This window comes from Tachyglossus aculeatus, chromosome 23 (assembly GCF_015852505.1).
Source record: "Tachyglossus aculeatus isolate mTacAcu1 chromosome 23, mTacAcu1.pri, whole genome shotgun sequence".
Classification (NCBI taxonomy): Eukaryota; Metazoa; Chordata; class Mammalia; order Monotremata; family Tachyglossidae; genus Tachyglossus; species Tachyglossus aculeatus.
Genome location: NC_052088.1, coordinates 37,847,541 through 37,863,834, shown reverse-complemented (window position 1 = coordinate 37,863,834; position 16,294 = coordinate 37,847,541). Strand labels below are relative to the sequence as shown.

The 16,294-nt window shown below is 49.3% G+C and overlaps 1 protein-coding gene across 2 annotated transcripts in view; it reads left to right on the top strand.

The window, feature by feature from the left end:
- Nucleotides 1–16,294, top strand: part of MAST4 (microtubule associated serine/threonine kinase family member 4) — a 192,558-nt gene that overhangs the window by 113,293 nt on the left and 62,971 nt on the right. For both annotated transcript variants that reach the window (XM_038765621.1, XM_038765622.1), the window contains 3 exons: nucleotides 11,690–11,778; nucleotides 12,699–12,780; nucleotides 15,561–15,639. In XM_038765621.1, coding sequence (XP_038621549.1) covers nucleotides 11,690–11,778; nucleotides 12,699–12,780; nucleotides 15,561–15,639 — 250 coding nt within the window. The remainder of the gene's footprint in view (nucleotides 1–11,689; nucleotides 11,779–12,698; nucleotides 12,781–15,560; nucleotides 15,640–16,294) is intronic.

The following is a 16,294-nucleotide window of genomic DNA, read 5'->3' as shown; positions in this document are numbered from 1 at the left end:
AGAACAGTGCTTTGCACGTAGTAAGCGCTTGATAAATGCCATCATTATGATTATTATTGAGATCAAAGTACAGTGAGTAGGTTGGCATTAGAGGAGAGAAGTATTCGAGCTGGGTTACAGGTTATGGCGGGAAGCAGCGTGGCTTAGTGGAAAGAGCCCGGGCTTGGGAGTCGGAGGTCGTGGGTTCTAATCCCGGCTCTGCCACTTGTCAGCTGGGTGACTTTGGGCAAGTCACTTCACTTCTCTGGGCCTCACTTACCTCATCTGTAAAATGGGGATAAGACTGTGAGCCCCATGTGGGACAACCTGATTACCTTGTAACTACCCCATTGCTTAGAACAGTGATTGGCACATAGTAAGCACTCAGCAAATACCATCATTATTACTATTATTATTATTACTCTCTGTGCCTCAGTTCCCTCATCTGTAAAATGGGAATTAAGTCTGTGAGCCCCACGTGGGACAACCTGATTACCTTGTAACTACCCCAGCGCTTAGAACAGTGCTTGGCTTGTAGTAAGCGCTTAGAAGATGCCATAATAATAATAATTATTATTATTATATGAGACATCTCCCTCTATCCCATTGGTTATTTCTGAAGCAGTGGCCTAGTGGCTAGAGCAGAGGAATGGGAGTCAGAAGGCTAATAATAATAATAATAATAATGGCATTTGTTAAGCGCTTACTATGTGCAGAGCACTGTTCTAAGCACTGGGGGGGATACAAAGTGATCAAGTTGTCCCACATGGGGCTCACAGTCGTAATCCCCGTTTTACAGATGAGGGAATTGAGGCTCAGAGAAGTTAAGTGACTTGTCCAAGGTCACACAGCAGAAATGTGGTGGAGTCAGGAATCGAACCCATGACCTCAGTTCTACCCCTTGTCTGCTGGGCAGCTTTAGGCAAGTCATTTAACCTCTCCGTGACTCAGTTCCCTCACCTGTAAAATGGGGATTAAGGCTGTGAGCCCACTGTTGGGTAGGGACTGTCTCTATGTGTTGCCAATTTGTACTTCCCAAGCGCTTAGTCCAGTGCTCTGCACATAGTAAGCGCTCAATAAATACGATTGATGATGATGATAAGCCCCATGTGGGACATACCCGACCGTGTCCTGCCTGATTAGTTTAAAGTTACCCCGGCGCATAGTATAGTGCCTGGCACATAGTAGGCGCTTAACAAATACCACAAAAAGCGGGGTGGGGAGAGAGGGGACCCCCTAGGAGCATCCTCTGTGTCCCCCTTCATGGAGAGTCAGGCTCGTCTCCTCAAGGGAGGTGTTAGGGTTAGTGTTGGCATGAAGTGGGTTGTGTGGCTGAGATTGTGTGACCAGGGCAGGGATGGCAAGTTATTGTATATCTCGCACCTGTCTGCCCGTCCCCGTGGGAGCTGCCAACTATCCAGTAGACGCCCACCACTCCCCCGCCGGGCAAGTTTTCCCAAAGTCCACTGTGGGGGTGGGGCCGCGGAGCCCCTTTCCCGTGGTTTTGTCTTCCAGGAATGTCCTGTAGGAGCATTCATTCATTCAATCGTATTTATTGAGCGCCTACTGTGTGCAGAGCACTGGACTAATCGCTTGGGAAGTACAAGTCGGTGACATAGAGAGACGGTCCCTGCCCAACAGCGGGCTCACAATCTCATTCAATTGTATTTATTGGGCGCTTACTGTGTGCAGAGCACTGTACTAAGCGTTTGGGAGAGTATAATAGAAGAATAAAATGGACACATTCCCTGCCCGCAACCAGGTTACACTCTAGAGCAAAGGAGACAGATATTAATAAAAACAAATAAATGACAGATGTGTACCTAAGTGCTCTGGGGCTGGGAATGGGGGGAAGAACAAAGGGAGCAAGTCAGGGCGATGCAGAGGTGTTGCCAACTTGCACTTCCCAAGCGCTTAGTACAGTGCTGTGCACACAGTAAGTGCTCAATAAATACGATTAAATGAATAATAATAATAATGGCATTTGTTAAGCGCTTACTATGTGCAGAGCACTGTTCGAAGCGCTGGGGGTGGATACAAGGTGATCAGGTTGTCCCACGTGGGGCTCACAGTCTTCATCCCCATTTTACAGATGAGGGAGCTGGGGCCCAGAGAATCAATCAATCGTATTTATTGAGCGCTTACTATGTACAGAGCACTATGTGCAGAGAAGTTAAGTGACTTGCCCAAGATCACACAGCAGACATGTGGCGGAGCCGGGATTCGAACCCATGACCTCTGACTCCAAAGCCCGGGCTCTTTTCCACTGAGCCACCCTGCTTCTCTGAATAATAATAATAATAATAATAACGACGGCATTTATTAAGCGCTTACTAAGCACACTGAATGAACGGAGTGGGAGAAGAGGAAAGGGAGGGCTTAGTGTGGGAAGGCTTCTTGGAGGAGATGGGCCTTCAGTGAGATCTTGAGGGGGGGGAGAGTCATCGTCTTTTGGATTTGAGGAGGATTTGAGGCTTTCCGGGCTAGAGGCCGGTTGTGGGCGAGGGGTCGGTGGCGAGATCGAGGCCCAGTGAGAAGGTTGGCGTTAGAGGAGCGAGCCCCAAAGGACCAGCCTAGGGATGAATCTGGGGTACGGTGGGGGGCCCAAGAGAGTGAGCCCCATGTGGGACAGAAACTACGTCTAATCCAACTTGCTGCATCCACCCCAGCGCTTAGCACAGTTCCCGGCATGTAGTAAGCGCTTAACAAATATAATTATTATGACTATTTCTTTGTCTCTGCCATGGGCTCTTCCCGAGGTCTTTGTGCTGGACGTGGCCGCCCAGTTCGCCCAGTCCAGGTCGGCCCTCAGATCCCAGCTCCAGAAGCAGCGTGGCTCAGTGGAAAGAGCCCGGGCTTGGCGGTCAGAGGTCGTGGGTTCTAATCCCGCCTCCGCCACTTGTCGGCTGTGTGACTTTGAGCAAGTCACTTAATCAGTCGTATTTATTGAGCGCTTACTGTGTGCAGAGCACTGTACTAAGCGCTTGGGAAGTACAAGTTGGCAACATATAGATACGGTCCGTACCCAACAGTGGGCTCACAGTCTAGAAGAGGGACTTCTCTTCACTTAGCTTCTCTGTGCCTCAGTTTCCTCGTCTGTAAAATGAGAATTAAGACTGTGAGCCCCCCGTGGGACAGCCTGATCTCCTGGTAACCTCCCCAGCGCGTAGAACAGTGCTTAGTAAGTGCTTAATAAATGCCATTATTATTATTATTATTATTATTATTATTATTATTATTATTATTATTATTCTGTGCTCCCGTTCTGCCGCTCTGATCTCTTAGTACTTGTGTGTGTCGCAATTGAGGCCCGGACTGGTTGCCGCTGGGATTTTTCTCCTCCCCCAGTTTATCTCTGGCTGTCTCTCCATCTTCTCCCTCAATTGATTGTCGGTGCCTCGGGGGCAGAGACCTGCCTTTTCCTCTTGACCTCTTGAGAAGCAGCGTGGCTCAGTGGAAAGAGCACGGGCTTTGGAGTCAGAGGTCATGGGTTCGAATCCCGGCTCCGCTGTAAAACGGGGATTAAGACTGTGAGCCCCACATGGGACAACCTGATCACCTTGTAACCCGCCAGTGCTTAGAACAGTGCTTTGCACATAGTAAGCACTTAACAAATGCCATTATTATTATTATTATTATTGACCACCCAGTACAGTGCTCTGCCCAAAGTCGTCCACCAGGACAGCTCTCTACGCAGGGAGGGCGTCCAGTACAGCACCTGATAGTGGTGCGAGGCAGGCCCGGGGGGGGAAGCCTGACTCAGAACCCCCCACGTCCAGCCCCAGAAGAAACCGGAATGTCCATTGTTCCGCCAGGGTGGGCGGACTGCCCCGGCCCCAGGACGGGCCATGATGAGGATGGAAATCGGCCAAGTGCGGTCCACGGTGGAGCGTCCGTTGTTCCACAGAGTGGGAGGCCAGGGGCCCCCCCGGGAGACGGACGGGCATTTGGGTGGGTGGGAGAAGCAGCGTGGCTCAGTGGAAAGAGCTCGGGCTTTGGAGTCAGAGGTCATGGGTTCAAATCCCGCCTCCGCCAACTGTCAGCTGGGTGCCTTTGGGCAAGACACTTCACTTCTCTGGGCCTCAGTTACCTCAGCTGTAAAATGGGGATTCAGACTGTGAACCCCTTGTGGGACAACTTCCCCAGCGCTTAGAACAGTGCTTTGCACGTAGTAAGCGCTTAATAAATGCTATCATTATTATTATTATTATTATTCTCGCCTTCCAGTCCACCTGGCTCTGGGCTGACTCAGAAGGGCAGGGATGGGAGAGGCGGGGCGGAGGCCCTGAAACCTGCCACAAAATCACAGAGCCTCTGTGAGGCCCGGGAGCCCACTGGGGCCGACCCGCCCTCCTGGCATTGTGCCCGTCCGGGTGCCGCCCTGGGCCGCAGTGCCAACGGTGCCCGGCCCCTTCCCTGCCCGCCCCCGCCATGCCCTCCCCGGGGCAGCAGGTTGGCCAGAAACTGGGCCCACCTCCCCTTGGGCTCCTGGGGAGGCGTGGGGGGTGGCTTGCTGATGCCCGCGGCTGAGGGTGAGACTGCAGATGGGTGGGGCGTGGAGGGGGCGGCCGGCTTCCACCCCGTCGGGGCGGGGTGCCCAAGGGGTGCTCTCCACTGGGCTCCAGTCCCGGAGCGTGGGAGCCGACTGTAGGAAGGACAGGGTTTTCCGGGATCCGACGGCTGCCCATCTGGGAAGCTCAGGCCTAAGGGCCGGAGAAGGAGGGTCGGGCCCTGCCCTCTCTGTGGCGAGGCCGAGCGGGACTGCCAGCGGCGGGTCTGAGCGATGCCCACCAGCTGCAGGGCGTGCTTGGGAAAGTCCAACGGATATCCAAGCCACAAACTCCTGCCCATGACGAGCTTCCTTCCATGGGGGATAAGTTATCTGCAAGCGGGGCAGTTAGAACGCAATAATCATCATCATCATCAGTCGTATTTATTGAGCGCTTACTATGTGCAGAGCACTGTACTAAGTGCTTGGGAAGTACAAATTGGCAACATATAGAGACAGTCCCTACCCAACAGTGGGCTCACAGTCTAAAAGAAAGCAACTCCCACTCTCTCTTTTTCCACTTCCCCTCCTCATTGGGTGTGCGTGACCCACAGGGGAGGGTCTTCAAGGTTTGCGGAAGGAGGGGAGAGGAGGATTCCCGCTGAAGACCCTGGGGAACACTCGCTCCCCTGGGTCTGACTGTCCCTCTTTTTAATACGTCCCACATTTACTCTCCCATAATAATAATGATGGCATTTACTAAGCGCTTACTATGAGCAAAGCACTATTCTAAGCGCTGGGGCAGTTACAAGGTGATCGGGTTGTCCCACATGGAGCTCACAGTCTTCATCCCCATCTTACAGATGAGGCAACTGAGGCACAGAGAAGTGAAGTGACTTGCCCAAAGTCACCCAGCTGACAAGTGGCGGAGCTGGGATTTGAACCCATGACCTCTGACTCCAAAGCCCGGGCTCTTTCCACTGAGCCACGCTGCTTCTCAATGATAATTGTAGTATTTGTTAAGTGCTTACTATGTGCCAGGTACCGTATTAAGTGCCGGGGTAGATACAAGGTAATTGGGTTGGACGCAGTCTCTGTCCTACATAGGCCTCACAGTCTTAATCCCCATTTTCCAATCGAGGTAACTGCGACCCATAGAATAATAATAATAATAATGGTATTTGTTAAGCACTTACTGTGTGCTAGGCATTCTGCTAAGCCCTGGGTGGATGCAAGCAAATTGGGTTGGACGCAGTCCCTGTCCCATGTGGGGCTCCCCTCGTCCCCCTCTCCATCCCCCCCATCTTACCTCCTTCCCTTCCCCACAGCACCTGTATATATGTTTGTACATATTTATTACTCTATTTATTTATTTTACTTGTACATAGCTATTCTATTTATTTTATTTTGTTAGTATGTTTGGTTTTGTTCTCTGTCTCCCCCTTTTAGACTGTGAGCCCACTGTTGGGTAGGGACCGTCTCTAGATGTTGCCAATTTGTACTTCCCAAGCGCTTAGTACAGTGCTCTGCACATTGTAAGCGCTCAATAAATACGATTGATGATGATGATAATGATGAAATTGGGTTGGACGCAGTCCCTGTCCCACGTGGGGCTCAAAGGCTCAATCTCCATTTTACAGATGAGGAAACTGAGGCCCGGAGAAGTGAAGTGACTTGCCCAAGGTCACACAGAAGACATGTGGCAGAGCCAGGATTACAAGTCAGGTCCGTCTGACTCATAGGCCCGTGCTCTACCCACTAAGCCACTCCGCTTCTGGGCATACAGTCACTCATCAGTGGTATTTATTGAGTGATTATTGTGTGCAGGGAACTGTACTAAACGCCTGGGAGAGTACGATACAACAGAGTTGGTAGACAGTTTCCACGGTGCCCCCAAGGGGCTTTACGGTCTAGAGGGGAAGACGGGCCCCTCGGCTGGGAAGGGGATGGGATGGGTGGCCTCAGTGCCTCAGTTTCCTTACGTGTAAAATGGGGATTCAGTACTTGTTCTACCTCCCCAATGGACTACAAGCTCCTTGTGGGACAGGGACCGTTTCCAACCTGATTAATAATGATGGCATTTATTAAGCGCTTACTATGTACGAAGCACTGTTCTAAGCGCTGGGGAGGTTACAAGGTGATCAGGTTGTCCCACGGGGGGCTCACAGTCTTCATTCACGGTCTTTAGACTGTGAGCCCACTGTTGGGTAGGGACTGTCTCTATATGTTGCCAACTTGTACTTCCCAAGCGCTTAGTACAGTGCTCTGCACAATAAATACGATTGATGATGATGATGATGATGATGATGAAGGCCCTGCTGAGAGCTCACCTCCTCCAGGAGGCCTTCCCAGACTGAGCCCCTTCCTTCCTCTCCCCCTCGTCCCCCTCTCCATCCCCCCATCTTACCTCCTTCCCTTCCCCACAGCACCTGTATATATGTATATATGGTTGTACATATTTATTACTCTATTTATTTATTTGTTTATTTATTTTACTTGTACATTTCTATCCTATTTATTTTATTTTGTTGGTATGTTTGGTTCTGTTCTCTGTCTCCCCCTTTTAGACTGTGAGCCCACTGTTGGGTAGGGACTGTCTCTATGTGTTGCCAATTTGTACTTCCCAAGCGCTTAGTACAGTGCTCTGCACATAGTAAGCACTCAATAAATACGATTGATTGATTGATCCCCATTTTCCAGATGAGGGAACTGAGGCACAGAGAAGTGAAGTGACTTGGCCAAAGTCACACAGCTGACAGTTGGCGGAGCCGGGATTAACTTTAGCTGCCCCCATGCTTGGAACAGCGCTCAGCACATAGTAGGCACTTAACGGCTACCACAACGCAATCCGATTATTACCATTGAATGTCACACGTCCTGGCCTCGACTTCCCGGGCTGTTTCATTCCCAAGCGGCCTTCCAAAGCTCCCCTCCTTGTCTGCCCCCTTCCCCTCTCCCCACAGCCATTAGGTCGTCTAGACTGTAGGCTCGTTGTGGGCAGGGACTGTGTTTGTTGTTGTAGCGTACTCTCCCAAGCGCGTGGTACAGTGCTCAGCACACAGTGAGCGCTCAAGAACCGCGATTGAGTGAATGAATTAGGTCAGCTTTCGCGGTTTAGAGCCTCAGTAACGGGCCGCTGCCCAGGAGAGAGCTTGGCGTAGCGGATAGAGCACTGGCCTGGGAATCAGAAGGTCATGGGTTCTAATCCCCCCTCTGCCTCTTGTCTGTTGTGTGACCCTGGGCAAGTCATTTCACTTCTCTGGGCCTCAGTTGCCTCATCTGCAAAATGAGGATTGAGACTGCGAGCCCCACGTGGGACAGGGACTGTGTCCAACCCAATTTACTTGTATCCACCCCGGTGCTTAGTACAGTGCTCTGCACACAGTAAGTGCTCAATAAATATGATTGATTGATTGATTGACTGAGGCCCAGAGAGGGCCCATCTACCTTCTCTCCTCAATGAGGTTTTACCTCACGTGTCTTTGTGGGTACATTATATTGCCCTGAGCCCACTGTTGGGTAGGGACTGTCTCTATATGTTGCCACCTTGTACTTCCCAAGCGCTTAGTACAGTGCTCTGCACACAGTAAGCGCTCAATAAAAACGATTGATTGATTGCCCCAAATTCACCCGGTGGTCTGTGAAGCCCCCCAGAGCAGGTCAGGCACTACGTTGATTTGCTCAGTTGAAGCCGCCGTCCTGTGGGGCGAGAGGAGGGGTTAATAATAACAATAATAATGATAGCATTTATTAAGCGCTTACTATGTGCAAAGCACTGTTCTAAGCGCTGGGAAGGTTACAAGCTGATCAGGTTGTCCCTCGGAGGGCTCACAGTCTTAATCCCCATTTTCCAGATGAGGTAACTGAGGCACAGAGAAGTGAAGTGACCTGCCCAAAGTCACACAGCTGGCAATTGGCAGAGCCAGGATTTGAACCCGTGCTCTTTCCACTGAGCCATGCTGCTTCTTTTTGTGATATGTTTTGTTTTGTTGTCTGTCTCCCCCTTCTAGACTGTGAGCCTGCTGTTGGGTAGGGACCGGCTCTATACGTTGCCAACTTGGACTTTCCAAGCGCTTAGTACAGTGCTCTGCACACAGTAAGCGCTCAATAAGTACGATTGAATGAATTTCAAGCCCGGAAGTGGATTCTCCGCTCCGATGGTCAGCCAGAGTTTGTGGGCTCGGGCCAAGGGGTGGGGAGACTCGGGGGGCTGCCGAGAGATCATGGAGGGGCTAGAGAAGCAGCGTGGCTCAGTGGAAAGAACACGGGCTTGGGAGTCAGAGGTCATGGGTTCAAGTCCCGGCTCCACCAGTTGTCAGCTGTGTGACTTTGGGCAAGTCGCTTCACTTCTCTGGGCCTCAGTTACCTCATCTGGAAAAGGGGGATTAAGGCTGTGAGCCCTGATTACCTTGTATCTCCCCCAGCGCTTAGACCAGTGCTTGGGGCATAGTAAGCAATTAACAAACACTGTAATTCATTCGTTCATTCAATCGTATTTATTGAGCGCTTACTGTGTACAGAGCACTGTACTAAGCGCTTGGGAAGTCCAAGTTGGCAACATATAGAGACGGTCCCTACCCAACAATGGGCTCACAGTCTAGAATAATAATTATTCATTCAATCGTATTTATTGAGCGCTTACTGTATGTACAGCACTGTACTAAGCGCTTGGGAAGTCCAAGTTGGCAACATATAGAGACGGTCCCTACCCAACAGTGGGCTAACAGTCTAGAATAATAATTATTCATTCAATCGTATTTATTGAGCGCTTACTGTGTGCAGAGCACTGTACTAAGTGCTTGGGAAGTACAAGTTGGCAACATATAGAGACGGTCCCTACCCAACAGTGGGCTCACAGTCTAGAAGGGGGATAATTATTATTATTATCCACTACACCATGGTTAACTTGCATCTCCCCCAGTGCTTAGAACAGTGCTTGGCACCTAGTAAGCACTTAACAAATGCCATAATAATTATTATGCTATACCATGGTTAACTTGTATCTCCCCCAGCACTTAGAACGGTGCTTGGCACCTAGTAAGCACTTAACAAATACCATAATAATTATTATACTATACCATGGTTAACTTGTATACCCCCAGCGCTTAGGACAGTGCTTGGCACCTAGTAAGCGCTTAACAAATACCATAATAATTATTATACTATACCATGGTTAACTTGTATCCCCCCAGCGCTTAGAACAGTGCTTGGCACCTAGTAAGCGCTTAACAAATACCATAATAATTATTATACTATACCATGGTTAACTTGTATCCCCCCCTAGTAAGCGCTTAACAAATACCATAATAATTATTATACTATACCATGGTTAACTTGTATCCCCCCTAGTAAGCGCTTAACAATTACCATAATAATTATTATACTATACCATGGTTAACTTGTATCCCCCCCAGCGCTTAGAACGGTGCTTGGCACCTAGTAAGCGCTTAACAAATACCATAATAATTATTATACTATACCATGGTTAGCTTGTATCCCCCCCTAGTAAGCGCTTAACAAATACCATAATAATTATTATACTATACCATGGTTAACTTGTATCCCCCCCAGCGCTTAGAACGGTGCTTGGCACCTAGTAAGCGCTTAACAAATACCATAATAATTATTATACTATACCATGGTTAACTTGTATCCCCCCCATGTAAGCGCTTAACAAATACCATAATAATTATTATACTATACCATGGTTAACTTGTATCCCCCCCAGCGCTTAGAACAGTTCTTGGCACCTAGTAAGCGCTTAACAAATACCATAATAATTATTATACTATACCATGGTTAACTTGTATCCCCCCCCCCCCCTGCACATAGAACAGTGCTTGGCACCTAGTAAGCGCTTAACAAATACCATAATAATTATTATACTATTCCATGGTTAACTTGTATCCCCCTCAGTAAGCGCTTAACAAATACCATAATAATTATTATACTATACCATGGTTAACTTGTATCCCCCCCAGCACTTAGGACAGTGCTTGGCACCTAGTAAGCGCTTAACAAATACCATAATAATTATTATACTATTCCATGGTTAACTTGTATCCCCCCTAGTAAGTGCTTAACAAATACCATAATAATTATTATACTATACCATGGTTAACTTGTATCCCCCCCAGCGCTTAGAACAGTGCATAGCACTTAGTAAGCGCTTAACAAATACCATAATAATTACTATAGTATACCATGGTTAACTTGTATCCGCCCCAGTGCTTAGAACAGTGCTTGGCACCTATTAAGCGCTTAACAAATACCATAATAACTATTATACTATGCCATGGTTAACTTGTATCCCCCCAGCACTTAGAACAGTGCTTGGCACCTAGTAAGTGCTTAACAAATACCATAATAATTACTATACTATACCATGGTTAACTTGTATCCCCCCCAGCGCTTAGGATGGTGCTTGGCACCTAGTAAGCGCTTAACAAATACCATTATAATTATTATACTATACCATGGTTAACTTGTATCCCCCCCAGCGCTTAGAACAGTGCTTGGCACCTAGTAAGCGCTTAACAAATACCATAATAATTATTATACTATACCATGGTTAACTTGTATCCCCCCCAGTGCTTAGAACGGTGCTTGGCACCTCGTAAGCACTTAACAAATACCATAATAATTATTATACTATACCATCGTTAACTTGTATCCCGCCCTAGTCAGTGCTTAACAAATACCATAATCATTATTATACTATACCATGGTTAACTTGTATCCCCCCAGCGCTTAGAACAGTGCTTGGCACCTAGTAAGCGCTTAACAAATACCATAATAATTATTATACTATACCATGGTTAACTTGTATCCCCCCCAGTGCTTAGAATGGTGCTTGGCACCTCGTAAGCACTTAACAAATACCATAATAATTATTATACTATACCATCGTTAACTTGTATCCCGCCCTAGTAAGTGCTCAACAAATACCATAATAATTATTATACTATACCATGGTTAACTTGTATCCCCCCAGCGCTTAGAACAGTGCTTGGCACCTAGTAAGCGCTTAACAAATACCATAGTAATTATTATTACGCTGATGCTGAGCCAGGCAGCTGTTTGGGGCAGGAGTGGGGGAATGGAGGCTGGATAAGGGGCCGTCCAAAGGACAGGACGGGAGGGAGGGATGCCGGACCGCTTGGCTCTCCGGCCTTCCAGTGAGTGGCTAACAGGGAATTTGCATCCTTTTCCTCTCCGTAGCTGCCGGACCAGCAACCGGAAAAGCCTGATCGCCAATGGCCAGTCTTCGGCCCTGCCGCGGCCTCGCTCCCCGCTCTCGGCTCATGCAGGTGACCGTCCCTTCCCCCTCTATCCAATGGACCCTGTACTGGACTACGACTGGCCCTGGCTCTTCTCCTGGCACCATTCATTCAATTATCTTTATTGAGCGCTTACGGTGTGCAGAGCACTATACTGAGCGCTTGGGAAGTCCAAGTTGGCAACATATAGAGACGGTCCCTACCCAACAGCGGGCTCACAGTCTAGTCTAGAGTCTGAGTCATGGCACTCACCAGTGCCGTGGGGTAGAAGCAGCGTGGTGTAGTGGATAGAATCAGAAAGTTATGGGTTCTAATCCCACCTCCGCCACTTGTCTGCCGCAGTGCCTGGCGCATAGTAAATGCTGAACAAATACCATTATTATTTCTAGACTGTGAGTCCGCTGATGGGTAGGGACCGTCTCTAAATGTTGCCAACTTGTACTTCCCAAGCGCTTAGTACAGTGCTCTGCATACAGTAAGCGCTCAATAAATACGATTGAATGAATTATTATTATTATTATTAGATTGGAAGTCCAGAAGCCGTTGCCAACTTGTACTTCCCAAGCGCTTAGTACAGTGCTCTGCACACACTAAGCGCTCAATAAATACGATTGAATGAATTATTATTATTATTATTATTAGATTGGAAGTCCAGAAGCCGTTGCCAACTTGTACTCCCCAAGCGCTTAGTACAGTGCTCTGCACACAGTAAGCGCTCAATAAATCCGATTGAATGAATGAATGAATCCCCTAGGATAAAATGGGGATTGAGATTGTTAGCCCCATGGGGGACAGGGACTGTGTCCAATCCGATTTGCTTGTACCCACCCCAGCACTTAGTACGGTGCCTGGCGCATAGTTAGCACTTACCAGATACAATAATAATAATAATTGATAATGATTATAATAATAATAGAGCTTCCTGTCTCATTTTTCCCTCTTCTTCCCAGGTCCTCTTGCAGGTAACAGCCCCCAGGACAGCCCGAGGACCTTTTCTCCCAGCACCTCAGCTCACTTTTCCTTCGCCAGAAGGTAGGCCCGTGGCCCCCCGCTCAAGGGGAGAACCGCACTGGTGGGTTGGGGGCCAGAATCGTCTCTGCTCCTCATCCAGCGTGGGTCACTCTCCCCAGCGTCCTCTCCTTGTCTGGGGGCAAACCCAGAGAAGCAAATCCACCAAACTAGCTCTCTTCCTCCCTTCAAGGCCCTACTGAGAGCTCACCTCCTCCAGGAGGCCTTCCCACACTCAGCCCCCTCCTTCCTCTCTCCTTCATCCCCCCCACCTTACCTCCTTCCCTTCCCCACAGCACCTGTATATATGGATATATGTTTGTACGGATTTATTACTCTATTTTATTTGTACATATCTATTCTATTTTGTTAATATGTTTTGTTCTCTGTCTCCCCCTTCTAGACTGTGAGCCCACCGTTCGGTAGCGACCGTCTCTATCTGTTGCCAACGTGCACTTCCCAAGCACTTAGTACAGTGCTCTGCACATAGTAAGGGCTCAATAAATACAACTGATTGATTGATTAGTGGAAAGAGCCCGGGCTTGGGAGTCAGACGTCATGGGTTCTACTCCCGGCTCCGCCGCTGATCAGCTGCGTGACTTTGGGCAAGTCACTTCACTTCTCTGGGCCTCAGTTCCCTCATCTGTAAAACGGGGATTAGGACCGTGAGCCCCACGTGGGACAACCCGATTACCTTGTATCTACCCCAGCGCTTAGAACAGTGCTTGGCACAGTGTAAGTGCTTAACAGATACCATCATCATCATCATCATGTATGTTTGATGACTGCGTGCACTTCAAGGCCTTGGACCCTTCCACCCCTGGGTGACTGGGGCCACGAGGTTTCGCCCGCCAAGCGGGCTTATCGAGCACTGACTGTATGCAGAGCACTGTGACCTAAGCCCTGGGGAGATAGGTGTGGGTGAGAAGTGGAACTTGCTTCCCGCCTATTCTGTGGCCCCTTCCGCTGGATTCAGTCCCTGGTCTTCCCCCGCCCCTACCCGAGCAACTCAATCAATCAATCAATCGTATTTATTGAGCGCTTACTGTGTGCAGAGCACTGTACTAAGCGCTTGGGAAGTACAAGTTGGCAACATATAGAGACACCCGACCTCTATTTATTTTATTCTGTTAATATGTTTTGTTCTCGTTCATTCCTTCGGTCGTATTTGTTGAGCGCTTACTGTGTGCCGGGCACTGTCCTGAGTTCTCGGAGAGCACAGTCCTCCCCCCCGTCACGTCCCATCCAGAGCGCCTGCAAGGGAAAAACTTGTTCTAGCAGTACTGACTACTTCTTAAATCTCTTCAGATTATCCTGGAGAGAGCGAGCTGTTTTCCCCGTAAGCGAGGAGAGGCCGATTTGGAGCATTTTGAAGAGGGGGGATGGTTGAGGGGGAGGTTTCGCGGGGTCTGGATCAGGAGTGGAAATATTTTGTCTTCCCAGCGAGAGCTAATCACTTTCTCAGACTACTCAGAGTTATTTTGATTCTGGGGTTGTTTTTTTTAACGTAATTTAGTCAACTGTCCCTCGGTCACTGACGCTGAAGTGACAGGTGAATGGATGACAAAGACCTCAGCCATGTGATGTGTCTGTCTGTGTCTCCCACGTTCCCGGGACCGGCCCTGCCTTAGCCTTTGACCGATTTATCTTCCGAGCCTTTTTTAGGCTTAAAGATAAACTTTACTGGTTGACGTATTGTCTGGGTGGAGGTGTGGTGTGTGTGTATTTTTAAAGACCCCCCACACACCCCCATTAACACACACACACATATCCATCTTGCTACTGAGACTGTGAGTTCCATGTGGGACAGGGACTGTATCCGCCCTTATGATTATCATGTATCTCCCCCAGTGCTTAGAACAGTGCTTGACACATAGTATAATAATAATAATGATTGTATTTCTTAAGTGCTTACTATGTGCAAAGCACTGTTCTAAGCGCTGGGGAGGTTACAAGGTGATCGGGGTGTCCCACGGCGGGCTCACGGTCTTAATCCCCATTTTACAGCTGAGGGAACTGAGGCCCAGAGAAGTGAAGTAACTTACCCAAAGTCACACAGCTGACAGTTGGCGGAGCTGGGATTTGAACCCATGACCTCAGGCTCCAAAGCCTGGGCTCTTTCCACTGAGCCACGCTGCTTCTCCATGTGTTTCACCTGTATATATATATATACAAACATATATACATATGTATATATTGAATGAATGAATGAATGAATGAATCAGAGCTGGGCCTGCCCCATCAGCTCCCCATCAATTAATCCATTGTATTTATTGAGCGCTTACTGTGTGCTGAGCACTGTACTAAGCGCTTGGGAAGTACAAGTTGGCAACACATAGAGACGGCCCCTACCCAACAGTGGGCTCACATCAGCCTCCCCTGTGGTCCCTATCTGGTGCCGCCAGCCTCCCCGCACCCGGCTCTCACCAGGCCCCTGCCTCGACTGATTTACCTGGCCCTGTGGGCAGGGAATGTGTCTGTTTATTGTTGTATCGTCTCCTCCCCAGCACTCAGTACAGCGCTCAATAAATACGATTGACCGACTGACTCTGCCCACCGCTTAGCTCGGTACGCGGCCCCGTTGGCGCCCCGAGGAGTTGCCAGAGCAACAATAATGGCAAGGCCGGGACGGCCCGGGCCTCTCCGCCCGCTCGGCCTGGCTAGTCAGCCTTCCTGAAGGCCAGTGGCCCAGGGGTGGTCGGATTGCGTGCCGGCCGGCCTGGGAGCGGCCCAATCATCCCTCCCGGTGGGCCAGGGTGGTAGCCAGCGGGGGCAACCGGGCACTGACTTTGGCTTCCCCGCAGGACCGATGGAAGGCGGTGGTCGCTGGCATCCCTGCCCTCGTCCGGCTACGGGACCAACACGCCCAGCTCCACGGTGTCGGTGAGTACTGGCGAGAGGCCCACACGCCTTCGTGACCCTCATTCAGTCATGTTTCTTGAGCGCTTACTGTGTGCGGAGCACTGTACTAAGGGTGAGCGTGGTACAAGAGAGGAGCAAGAACTGCCTAGAGGAGAAAGCGCGGGGCCGGGAGAGTGGAGGCCCGGGTTCGTCCATTCATTCAAATAATAGTAATGATGATGATGGCATTTGTTAAGCTCTTACTATGTGCAAAGCACTGTTCTAAGCTCTGGGGAGGATGCACGGTGATCAGGTTGTCCCACATAGGGCTCACAGTCTTCACCCCCATTTTCCAGATGAGGGAACCGAGGCACAGGGAAGTGAAGTGACTTGCCCAAAGTCACACAGCCGACAAGCGGCAGAGCCGGGATTAGAACCCATGACCTCTGACTCCCAAGCCCGGGCTCTTTCCACTGAGCCACGCTGCTTCTCTGATTCAGTCATATTTGTTGAGCGCTTACTGTGTGCAGAGTACTGTACTAAGCGCTTGGAAAGTACAATTTGGCAACAGATACAGTCCTTACCCAACAGCTGGATCACAGTCTAGAAGAGGGTTCATTCATTCATTCATTCATTCATTCATTCAGTCGTATTTATTGAGCGCTTACTGTGTGCAGAACACTGTACTAAGCGCTTG